We start from the raw sequence: 12608 nt of genomic DNA, 5'->3' as shown, positions 1-12608 counted from the left end.
TCCTCCCGGAAACTCATGTTTTCTATCCAACAATCAGCAAATTGACCACGAACTGCACGCTGTTTAGAAACATATTATGTAGTGTGCTATATGGCCTATGTTGCTTATGCACCATACCCTACAATAACCAGCCAACCTTCTCTCATCCATAGTCTTCTGCAATAGCTATAGTTGATATCCTCGCGGTAGCCCAGCGGTTTTAAGTATCGCCCTCCCGCCACCGGGTGGAAAAGGTCCGTGTTCGAATCCTGTCAATGATACGAGGAAATTTTAAGGGTTTTTTCGATCCGTGGCTGAGTTAATCGATCTCCGCCGAAGATATCAAGTTAACCCCCCCCTCCTGCGGAAACAAGGGATTTTTATCCAGGAAAACAGGAAACCCAACCAGATAACTCGCAATTTATGGACATAATGCACAATGGTGGGTGAGATCGTTCTCGGTTACCCTAGTATGGCAATTTTTATTGATTATTTATTTATTTTTCTAACAACTGGAATGGACATTTGTAAGTCTTATGGAAGAGAGTATTATAAATTGCACGAAAATACTGAATCGTTCGGTTTACCTTTTGTATTAACCGTTGATCGGATGGTGAATATCAAATCAGATTTTCGGCCAAAAATAAATGGCATACATTTTTGAAAATATACGTGGTGTTTCAAACGTGATGGTTAATAATTTAAAGGTGATCTTTACAGATTGCAATATGCAAAAAAAGCCTATTAAACATGGTTCCTTAATAGAATCGTTTTTGACGTATTGCACATCTCTAGTTGGTTCCATCACTGACAAGGTGAACTGTACAGAGTTTCGGTCCGACACATTTGTTTGTTTAGGTTAGGTTATGCTCTTTCTCTCCCTTTCCCCTCTTTCAATGCTCTGAGACGTAGCATGCAACTAGTACTTGTCAAAGGACACTCCACATGTAAAATGGTGACAGCAAAGAAGAGTATGCGGACATGCACTTCATGTATGGTAAAGCCAACGGCAGTGCCCTCGAGGCTGCACATTTGTACCAAGAGGCATTTCCCCGCCGAAGGCAGCCCAACAGGCACACATTCATCAGGGTACATCAACGTCTTAGAGAACATGGGTGCTTCACACATGGAGTACGAGCAGATAGGCCCAGAAGCATAACACCTGATGTTGAGGAAAGTGTGTTAGAAAGAATAGAACAAAATCTACGAATATCAACAAGGAGGTTGGTCTGCAAGAGCATGTTCTGAGTCATAGCAGTTTGTCCCGAATTTTACCTAGTCAATTACTGTACCCCTACCATATTTAGCGTGTACAAGGTCTCAGCAATACAGACTACCATTCCAGAGTGAACTTCTGCCAATAGATGCAACAACAGTGTGTCCTGAACCCCCAATTTTTGAACAACATTTTGTTCACTGACGAAGCTGGGTTTACTCGTGATAGTATTTTTAATTTTCATAACTGTCATGTTTGGTCCAATGCAAAATCCTAATGTAATTCACGAGTCATGATATCAGCAATGTTTCTCGTTTAATGTCTGGGCAGGACTACTAGGAGACCGTCTAATTGGACCAACTTTCTGCCAAACAGGCTAGTGGTTTTTGCATGATGGTGGACCGGCACATTTTGCTCGCTCGAGTTGTGACTCGGTATCTAACTAGAAGGTATGGCGAACGGTGGCTAGGTAGAGGTGGGCCTGTAATGTGGCCTCCCAGATCACCAGACTTAAATCCTATGCATTTTTGTATCTGGGGTTATGTGAAACGCTTGGTGTACATTTCTGACATTAACACAGTTAAGGAATTGCAGCGTCGCGTGTAAGGAGCCTTTCAGCAAATCAGAAATGATCCAGGAATGCTCGAGGTGATTCGCAACTCAATGCAGAGAAGACTACAGAGCTGCGTACGGATGTAAGGACAGCATTTTGAACAACTTTTGTAACATCCCGTAACATGTAATATCTGTAAAGTTCTGTGGTGTTGAAACCAAAAATTAAAAATGGATTGTCTTATATTTAATAAAACCACCGTTAGCAAAGGATTCACAGCTTTTGCTAAAGTAGTGCGTCCATAGTCGGCGGATCCAACAGAAAATGTGCATTATGTCGAAAACGTTGATCTGCGGCCCGATGTTCACTGCGACTTTTTCGTTTATTTTAGTTTGTGCTTTTCACCTAAGTTATTGACCATCCTTTGTGAAACACCCTGTATAATAAAAGTTTTTGTTTTCGAATATGTATCCTAATATATTACTATTTTGACATTCAAAGATCATATCAATTTGAACAAAGCCGTTGTTAATATATTGTTTAAATGTTTTTTTGTATATTTTCCATAAATCTCGTATTGGTTTTGCAGATGGGTTTGGTTGCATCATAGGTTTCCGCTGTCCCAATCAGTGTGGTTGGTACCGCTGTTAGAAAGCAAAGGTGTTTTCTGTTTTATGAATAGATATTTTATCTAATTTTATAAGGGTTTCAGATATATTGAATGGCTAAACAGAATTTTCGCGTACTATCCATACAAAGTCATGTTGTATCTGGTTACGTTGGTAATAAGAGCGCATGTTTTCCTTTACAGGTAAAATGTGCTTTTGAAAGGTATTTTAGAATAGTACTGAGCTTTGTATCTTGTACCATTTTTACCGAGTGGCATTTATTAACTTATGCTGCATTCGTGATTACACAAATCGTAAATAATCACTTTTTCACTAAATGGGTTATTATATAGCACTCGCATTTTGGTTCATCGACTGTTTTCGTTATTTCCAGTGTAGCTCTCTTATTATTAGCTAAATGGTGCAAGGGCGCCTGAGGCTTATGCTGCACCAGCCAAAAAAAAAAAAAAAAAAAAAATTCTGAATTACCCTAAGAGAGAGAAAACAAGAGTCAGAAGTAGAAGGGACTCACCAAGAAAGAGAAGAATGATGATATCCAACTCAGAACCCTGGATGTGCTTCTATATAGTTATACAACTAGTAAATTTCAATTGATTATAAAATTCCTGTGAAAATCTAACTTTATATAATTTTTTTTGTTATACATGAGTGCACCCCCAAATTATTGTTATGAGTTTGTTACTTGTTAAAAGAAGTTTGGGCCCCCCTTAGGAGACTACAGGAATTCTTGAGACTTCATAGGCGCCTCCGTAGCCAGGTGGGAAGGAGCAGCAGTGCGTAGCACACGCTTCTTGATTAGACCGGGGTTCGAGCCCGTCACCACCAAATACGGAGGATGCGGAAAGGTCAAGGGAATGACCACCGCATATTCCCGGAGCAATATGGCCTTAGTTGCTAATGTTCCTAAGAAGCAAATAACAAATAACAATCTTGAGACTTCATCAATTGGGCCTGTAGTTAGCTGATATGTGGCACAAGGAGGAGCCTTTCTGGGCCGTGCCTTTTCAGTGTTACATCTGTACATGTGAATATCAATGTAATAATGATAATTTATGTGAATGCGCACTGTGACTATATAGTTGCCCCAGCAAACTTCCATCATCCTAAAAATAACCATAGGAGTAAATTGCCCACCACTCTTAAAATACAATGTAGTGTCAACTGGACACTGTTTCTATTTTTATCATAAAATTTAATTTTTAAGATTTGTAGAAAAAGAAACAATAATTACCACAAAACATCCAGCAAATTAATGCTCTAATTAGGAGTTATGCTTGGAAGGTGTGATTCTGCTATCTGAATGCCAAGTTGCCCTGGCATTCAGGTAGAATTATATTCAAAATAAAACAAATCCATAAGAATAGGTATTTATTATAGTAATATATAAAAACACCCCAAGAAAACCCTAATTATTGCATTAATTTGCTGCAATCATTTTGTGGTAATTAGTGTTTATTTTCTATAGTAGTCCTGGAGACAAAACCATGTTTGTCTTTATAGTAAAGTTATTAGTTTTTAATTTTTTTTAATGAATTGGAAAGTTTTATTTAACAGGAGTTATACAATTTATCCCATTCCTGATTGCTTGAAATTTGATTAGCTTTATGCCCTCCCCCACATGTTTTTTATTATACTCTTCTCCCCAATCTCCATCAGGTCTCCAGTTTTTCATCTCACTAACTGCATGATTGAGGGATGAAAAATTCCAGAAAAGTACATAACAGAAGTCGCAGTGAAAATGAGCTAAGTTTGAGAGAGTTCGTTTGCAGTGTTCCTTCCCTTTCTCAACCATCTATCAAGTCATTAGGGATGTTACTTTTTAGTCTATATGCACTCCCAAAATAGGGCTGCTTACTTATGTGGTATCTATTAGATGCCAAGTATATAGTCTGAGTTGCTAATGCACCTAAAAACTATAAACAAGAGGAACAAGATACCAACTAAACAGTTAACATTCCTCTGAAATGAAACAAAAGCAAAAAAACAAAATCACAAAAAAATAATGTTGCATCATTTGGAAAGAATTGGTGAGGAAAGGTATGTGTGAGGATTTGACCCTCCTCCCAACTCATGACTTTATATACATTAATCACATCTGAAGAACACCACTTGGTTACAGAAATCCAGACTACGTCCATCAAACGGAAACCTGCAGCCACTCCTCCTTTTTCTTGATATGCCTTGTTCACAGAGGGCTTGTGATCCACACTGAAGTACTGAAATTGCCCTATGGAATATATACAGAATTTTATTGCAGCTGTTTCTTTTTGCCTTTTATGCCTGTACAGAAGCCTGTATATTTGTGTTTGCTCTGATGTATGGGCTGAAAAAAATCCAAGAATAACTTGTGAATAACCTCCTACTTTCATTGCCTGATATAAAATAACTTGCCTTTGATTGAAAAAGCTCTTAGAAATTTCTCTAGTCTCCGATGAAGCTCAAATCTAGATCTGTCCAAATGAATGACAGTGGGAAAAACCATATACTGCCAGTGTTTTTAGTTATGCTCTAAAAACATATATCAGAATGAACCAGAATCTGTTTCCTATTGTTTTTCCCTTCTGTCTTTATTAAAAAAATAAAATAGCACTTTTAAAATATCGAACTTAGCATTACCACAAGCATACAATGCAAAAAAGCAAGCAGCATCAGCCAAAAAAAAAACCCCTTCCCGTTTCACAACTTCCACAATGGCAGATGGAAGTTTGTTCCAGCAATCAACCACCCACTGACTAAAGGCAAATTTCTGCACATCTATTCTGTGACTGTAGAATAGATGTGCGGCACAATAGAATACACATCTATTCTACAGTTATGCTACACTGTAGAATAGATGTGTTGAATTTATGTCCCCCGAGGTGTGGAATCTGAGCAAGAGGAAGAATCCAATTAGCATTCAGCTTGCTCAATCCATTCAAGGCCTTATACACCTCAGTTAGATCACTTAGCAGGTGCCTAGTCTCCAGAAGCTGCAATTTGCAGAACTTAAGCTTTTATTGATAACACCAACCCTTTGTTCCACTCACCAACCTCGTTGCCCTTCTCTATACTCGTTCCAGCAGTTCTACATCTTTCCTAAAATGAGGCCTCCACACCTGTTGACAGTACTCAAGGTGTGGTCTAACCATTGCCTTATACAAGGAGACAAACAAGCCCTTATCCTTGCTAGCAAAATTCCTGTATATCATTGACAAGACACCATGAGCTACCCTTGCAGCCTTTTTTGTACTGCTTAGAAAACTTCATATCTGACTGCACAAATACCCCCAGTCCTTTTCATTCTCCACTTCCTTGAATGTAATACCACCCAGTTGGTACATTACTCTGGGGTTACTGCATCCCATATGCAGTACTTTACATTTGTCAATGTTAAACTTCAGTTGCCACCTCTCAGCCCATCTGCTAAACTTTTCCAGATCCTGTTGCAGTAGCGTACTGTCATTAACAACCCTGCCAACCTTCATGTCGTCTGCAAACTTGGACATTAAGCCTGATATACCTTCATCAATATCATTGATAAATACAGAAAACAACAGTGGGCTTAACATGGACCCCTGGGGGACTCCCCTAATAACATTAGTCCATGAAGAGCAGTGTACATTGATTACCACTCTCTGCCTTCTCCCACTCAACCATCCCTTTATTCTTTGTAGCAACTTAATGCCATGCTGCTCCAACTTGTACTGTAGTCTTCCATGTGCAATAGTATCAAAAGCTTTCTAAAAATCTAAGTATATGATATCAAAATTATTTTTTTCTTTTGGGTTCCTTTGTGACCACATCATAGTATCTGATCAAATTGGTCAGACAAGTCTTCCCCTTAACAAACCGATGCAGTGTCTGAACTATAATTGCAGTCTCTGACTAGATGATCTTGCAGTGTTTCTTTAACCAGTGGCTCCATTATTTTCCCTTGAACAGAAGCTAAACTAACAGGTCTGTGGCCCCTCTGTAGCCAGGTGGGCAGGAGCAGCAGTGCATAGCACACGCTTCTTGATTAGACCGGGGGTTCGAGCCCGTGAGCCACCAAATATGGAGGATACGGAAAGGTCAGGGAATGACCATCGCATATTCCCAGAGCAATATGGCCTTAGTTGCTAATGCTCCTAAAAACCAAAAATAACATAACATAACAGGTCTGTAATTAGCATGTCACTTTTCAATTCCCCTTTGTGAATGAATTGGGGATACATACATTTGCACATCTCCAGTCCGTGGGGACCTCCCCTGAGTTCAAGGATGCTTTCATAATCATGGCTAAGGGCCAGCTTACTTTCTTTGCTGGCTCCTTTAATATAACTGGGTAGAATCCATCCATCCATCCACCTCAGGTGCCTTCCTTATGTTTAACTTCAACAGTTTCTCCTTCACTTTGATCTCAGTTATTACAAAATCATTTAATTCCTGGTGCATTATGGCCACAGATGCCGATGCGCCTAATAAATCTCCAAACAAATATTTAACTCCCTGTTAGTGTTTGATAAGCTTCTGGCCTCCACTTCCCTTCAGAATTCCTCATGTGTGAATGTAGATACAAAATACTCATTGTTTGTCAGCTACCTGAGCAGAATCATCGACAGTCGAACCATTGATATCAAGTGGACCAATCTAATTCATCCCCTTCCTTTTAGAGGCGCCTCCGTAGCCAGGTGGGAAGGAGCAGCAGTGCATAGTACACGCTTCTTGATTAGACCGGGGTTTGAGCCCGTCACCACCAAATACGGAGGATGCGGAAAGGTCAGGAAATGACCACCGCACATCCCGGAGCAATATGGCCTTAGTTGCTAATGCTCCAAAAAACAAACAAACAAACCCCTTCCTTTTAGAGTTTACACAAGTAAAGAAGTCTTTACTGTTTTTCTTTGCATCTGTTGCCAAAGATTTTTCGTAATCTGCCTTTGCTTGCCAACCTCCTTTGTGACTTGATTACAGACTATTTTATATTTACCATAGGTATCTGTGTCTCCTGATAATTTATATGCTTCTCTGCTCTTCATTTTTCTTGTCTGCGATGAATGTCATTAGTTCATCTGACAGTCCTTTAGGCCAGTATTTCTTAGTTCGTATGAAAAGCTTAGTAGCTTCCAAGATTATTTCATTGAATGCTTCCTGTATTGGCACATTTTTCATAATTTTGCATATTTTCTAAACTTAAATCTGTTTCAATGTAGACTCTACATTGAAACAAGTAAAAGGTCTCCAATACACTAAGTTATGTGTATTATGGCCACAGAAGCCGATGCGGCAACAACTACACTAAGGTATGGAGCAATTTCACAGACTGCTCTAGTTTTTCATATCTGATGTATACTGGATTTGTAAACAAAATGTTTTGGTACAATGCAAATATCATTTCAGCAATATAAAATGAAATTGAATAACTTTTATAGAAAACTTTTATTTAATTTTGTTGACATGAAAAACATTTTGTCAAACAGTTTTATCAAAGCTTAAAAGATGAACCTATTACCAGTTTGTAAAAAATGAAAGAAATAGAAATAAACATAATAAAAATATTCACAAATTAAAAAATAATTAGACATTAATTATTATATACTCAAAATATTACATAAATAGTATGTGCAGTACTGGTATATTCAGACTGCAAGCAGAACTTAAATTAATTACACAAAAACAAAATGTTTATGTTAAAAATTTGTAAGAATATTGTTGACTAGATGTTAGAAAGGTACTGAAGCATTCATAACTATGAATAAAGTAAAAGTGGCACAAGAAGAAAATTTAAATTTCTTGTGGTCTGAGACTTGGAACAGTGAAGCTTCTGATGTCAGTTATAAAAAGAAAAAAATGAACAAAACTTTTTGTACTTAATTTGTTACAATATTAATTATAATAAAATTTTATTCAAATATTTTTAATTTCCTTTCTTTATAAATTGGTGAGTATGTAAAATTTGCAAGCTCAGATATTATTTGAGTACATTCAAATTTACTAGAATCGCCTGTTTTCTCTAAAGGAGAGAAATGTTTTTGGAGAGTCATCATCCTTTTGCAAATCAGAATAAGTAGTAATTTTGCATAATACAGTTATACAAAAGAATACAGTTATACAAAAGAGCATATTCATGTGTTGCAGTGCAAACTTTTTTAACCAATGTTTGATTTAGGAAATAAAGTTAATTTTTTTTTTTCCGACAGTCATTAATATAATTGTATATGGGTAACTGTCAGTTCACATTATGCACAGTTTATAAAAGTCATTCTCTGGCAGCACTTTCAGTCTAACAAACATTGCATTCTGATCAATAGCTTGTGACGTTGACATCGTAAGAATGAACCACTACATTGTGTATACATATTCGGAGTGACCTATGCCGGTGAGACCAGTTAGTATAATATTTCAGCAATTATTGTATTATTATTTTAATTGTTAAATAACCTAAATCTCAACTTAAACTGGCAATTTTAGAGTACATTGACTGCTTTGCAGTGAACATATTGTTAATCATTCTGTTGGTACATAACCTATCTTAAAGTTACCTGACTAATGTATAAACTTAGGTTAAGTCATTTGATAATTAAAGTAATAATACATTAATTGCCACTATATTAGTGACATTATAGCTTACTGTAAATTGACAGCAGTCTAGACAAGCAAATTACGTAGCCTGTGCTTATTGATGACTGCCGGAGTTACAAATGTGAATACTATTCCCAATCTTTGAGAATGGCAGAACAGTGCAACATTTAATGGAATCTGTTTTAAGTCGACTACTAATCTTTTGAATAAAATTTTTTGGTGTAATTAAATAATTTCATTGTTTTTATGTTATGAGTTTTTAGAATTGATTTTGGATAATTTTGATGACCCGTAGAGTAATGAGATGGCTGTTTATCAATCAAACTGTTATTGATATATTTTTTAATATTTAAAACAGATTAACAGTTTTCATTGTAAATGATATTATGATGCAGTGTTTTTAAGTTTTTTGACATTTGTACATTGTTTCTGGGTAATTATTGCCCAAGTACTGAGTAATTGTAATTAACAGAATTTGAGTGACCTAGTATCATAAATACAGCTTACTGCTTAGGAGTAAGGAGTGTTTGACATGGGCAGTCTGGTAATTCCTAAGAGATTATTGGTTGAATATTATGTTTTTAATATTGAAGAGGTAAGGTTATTTGTGCTTCTTGCTTGAATGCCTATTTAGTTTTCTTTAAATTTCTATAAAGAATTCTATATACTGCTATGCATGAATTCTATATACTGCTGTGCATGAATTCTATATACTGCTGTGCATGAATTCTATATACTGCTGTGCATGAAAGACCACTACGAAGTCCACTACGTGGACTTTGTAGTGGTCTTTCATGCACAGCAGATGGCTGAGAAGTTCCCCATTTCATGCACATATGGTGTGGATTCACAGCAGAGTTTATAATCGGACCAGTTTTTTTTGAAGTGTCTACACCCCGTGGCCCCCCCTAAGGTGTACTGTAACTAGTGCACAGTACTGTGCTCTTCTAAGAGATCACATTATTCTCGCTCTGCAAGAAAGGCAATGCTTGGACACCATAGTGTTCATGCAAGATGGTACTCCTCCCCACGTTGGTTGACAAGTGAAGGAACTGCTCCATTCAACATTTGGAAATGATCCCATTATTTCTAGACTTTCCACATTTGTAGCCAGCCTGATCAGCAGATCTCAATCCCTGTGATTTCTGGCTATGGGGATACCTGAAAGATAGAGTTTACCGTGGTGGCATACAGACGCTTGTCGATTTGAAAACAAGCATTAAACTGCATGTAGCCAACATCCCCAATGAGATGCTACGCGAAACTGTGTCACATGCAGTCCTCCATTTTTAGAATGTCATCTCAAGTGAAAGAAAGCACAAAGAACAATATCTGTGGATTTCTAAGTTCTGATATTAAAATCTAATTCTAAATTCTGATATTAAAATCTAATCCTAAGTTAAGTATTCCATCTCATTTTTACAGTGCCAATTTCTCTCCCAGTGGCAGATATTTGAAGTAATTTTTTTTTTCTTCTACAAATCGCTTCCTCATACCCTAAACGACATATCCACCGATTTTCACAGCACTATCTCTAACCATTTTGACACTAGGGTGTCCTGAATAGGGAAACTTATTTTATAACCACTCAGTATATTGTATATTATGCTGCATTAAATAGAAAGAGTATTTTAAAAGGCACTTGCAAAAGTATACACTAATATTTGAAACCTTCTTGTCTCTTCTGCAGCATGCTTTTGAAGGGTGTAATTTAGTGACATAAGATAACAAAAAATTGGATAAAACAATGTAGAAATTATATCAATAAAGAACTCATTCATTGCTGAAATTCCAGCTCATCAGGTACCACAAAGGCCTCACTGAATAAAAAAAATCCAAAGGGCACAATGTTTAATATCCTCTTATAATCCTGCCTTAGGGCTGGGCTGGAACAGTTCTCATTTTGTTATTAGTAAGAGTAGTAGTGGCAAAGATGCAAGAAAGCATGCTTATACAGCATCAGCAAAAAAAAAAAACAAAAAAAAAAAAAAACACCACCACACTTTCCTTGAGCCAATCTGTTAAATAATCCCTCTTAATTGAAACTGTCATAAGAATGTTAGATAAAAAAAAAAAAATCACAAATCATGTGGTGATGGGGAAATGATAAAAATAAGAGTTTTACTAAGAAAAATCTGGAATTACTTTGTATACTTCTGCAAATGCCTTCCAAAATATTTTCTCTGATTTAACCTAACATATGTAAAATGCATATAGTCTTAATTTCCTGTATATATATATTCACTATTCCTATATCATTTCATATAATGCTATATAACAGTAGACATATAGTACAACTGTTAATAAGGGTTTATTATAAAATTCTGCAGCAATTTTGCATCAAGTTTGCCAGATTTTAGTTTTAACAGTATTTACATTTAGTGGCCACTTTGTTGTGAAATGGAGTGCTCCTTCAGCATCATGTGTTTGTACCATGCAATATAAAGCAGGTGGGCGTATATGTAGGCATGCTGTATGTTGCAGTTCCATGGAAGAATGGGCAAGAAGCAAGATTTTAGTGGCTTTGAACCTGGTATAATAGTGGGCCCAGATGTGTCAGTTTGAATATCTCAGAAACTTTGACTAACTTGAGACTCAAAAATTGAGTCTCAAGTTAGTTAAATAACCAAATAACATCCAGCGAACAGCTTGCGAGAGGTCAGTGGAGGCTTAAAATACTTGCACAGGGTTATAGAAAGGCTACAGTCAGTGAAGTAATAACAAAGTAATAGTGCTAATCAAAGGCAATTCATTTTCACGCCTCATTGTAATATGTCACAGATGGTGTATTGTAGCTGATGCATGAACCAGGTTCCACTCCTGCTTTTACTAACAGTTCTGTACTGCTTCCTTCAGTCCCTTGGAAATGGAATCCTGCATATACCAGCATGATAATGCTCTGAACCCTAAAGCCATTGTAGGCACCTTTGAGGAGAGTAACGTTACTATGGCTTTAGGGTTCAGACGTTACTATGGCTTTAGGGTTCAAACGTTGGCCTGCTATGCAGGCCAAACCAAACGTTATTTTCCATATTAATCAGGTTCTGGGCTGATTAATGTGGAACATCTTTCAGATGAACCGGAATGCTAGATCAGGGCATGATCATTATTTTACATTTTACTGTACGCAGGAGAACTTCTTTAAAGGATATGCTAGCTGCCTGTTACTGTATAGCTGAAAGTATCTCTAGGTTGTTCACAGTTACCATTCAGACTACCACATGCTTCTTGATTAGACCGGGGTTTGAGCCCGTGAGCCATCAAATATGGAGGATGTGGAAAGGTCAGGGAATGACCACCGCATATCCCCGGAGCAATATGGCCTTAGTTGCTAATGCTCCTAAAAACCAAATAACAACAACAACCATTCAGACTACATATTGACCCATATATTACTAATTTCCCGAATTTAGTAATAGTAGTAGTAATTGCAATTGATGCAAGAAAGCAAGCTTATATAGCATCAGCCAAAAAAAAAAAAAAAAACTACCACCCTACACAGCTCATCCGTACCCTTCAAGAATTTGTCAAGTTCTTGAATTTATTCAACCCCTCCACTTCCACAATAACAAATCGAGGCCTGTTCCAACAGTCAACCACCTTTCCTCAATTTGAATTTATGCCCCCTCATATGTCTGCACACACCTCAGCAAGTGGAAAAATGTCATTAACATTCAGCTTACTCAATCCA

The 12608-nt window shown here is 37.0% G+C and overlaps 1 protein-coding gene across 1 annotated transcript in view; it reads left to right on the top strand.

Annotated features, from left to right (window-relative positions):
* The first annotated feature begins 2469 nt into the window (after positions 1-2469).
* Positions 2470-12608, top strand: part of Pdxk (pyridoxal kinase) — a 165530-nt gene continuing 155391 nt past the window's right edge. The window contains exon 1 of the mRNA XM_090390325.1: positions 2470-2559. Within this exon, the coding sequence (XP_090246451.1) occupies positions 2470-2559 (90 nt within the window). The remainder of the gene's footprint in view (positions 2560-12608) is intronic.

Source organism: Mastigoproctus giganteus, chromosome 1 (assembly GCF_048544385.1).
Source record: "Mastigoproctus giganteus isolate SK-2022 chromosome 1, ASM4854438v1, whole genome shotgun sequence".
Taxonomy (NCBI): Eukaryota; Metazoa; Arthropoda; class Arachnida; order Uropygi; family Thelyphonidae; genus Mastigoproctus; species Mastigoproctus giganteus.
This window is presented reverse-complemented; position numbering and strand designations above follow the sequence as displayed.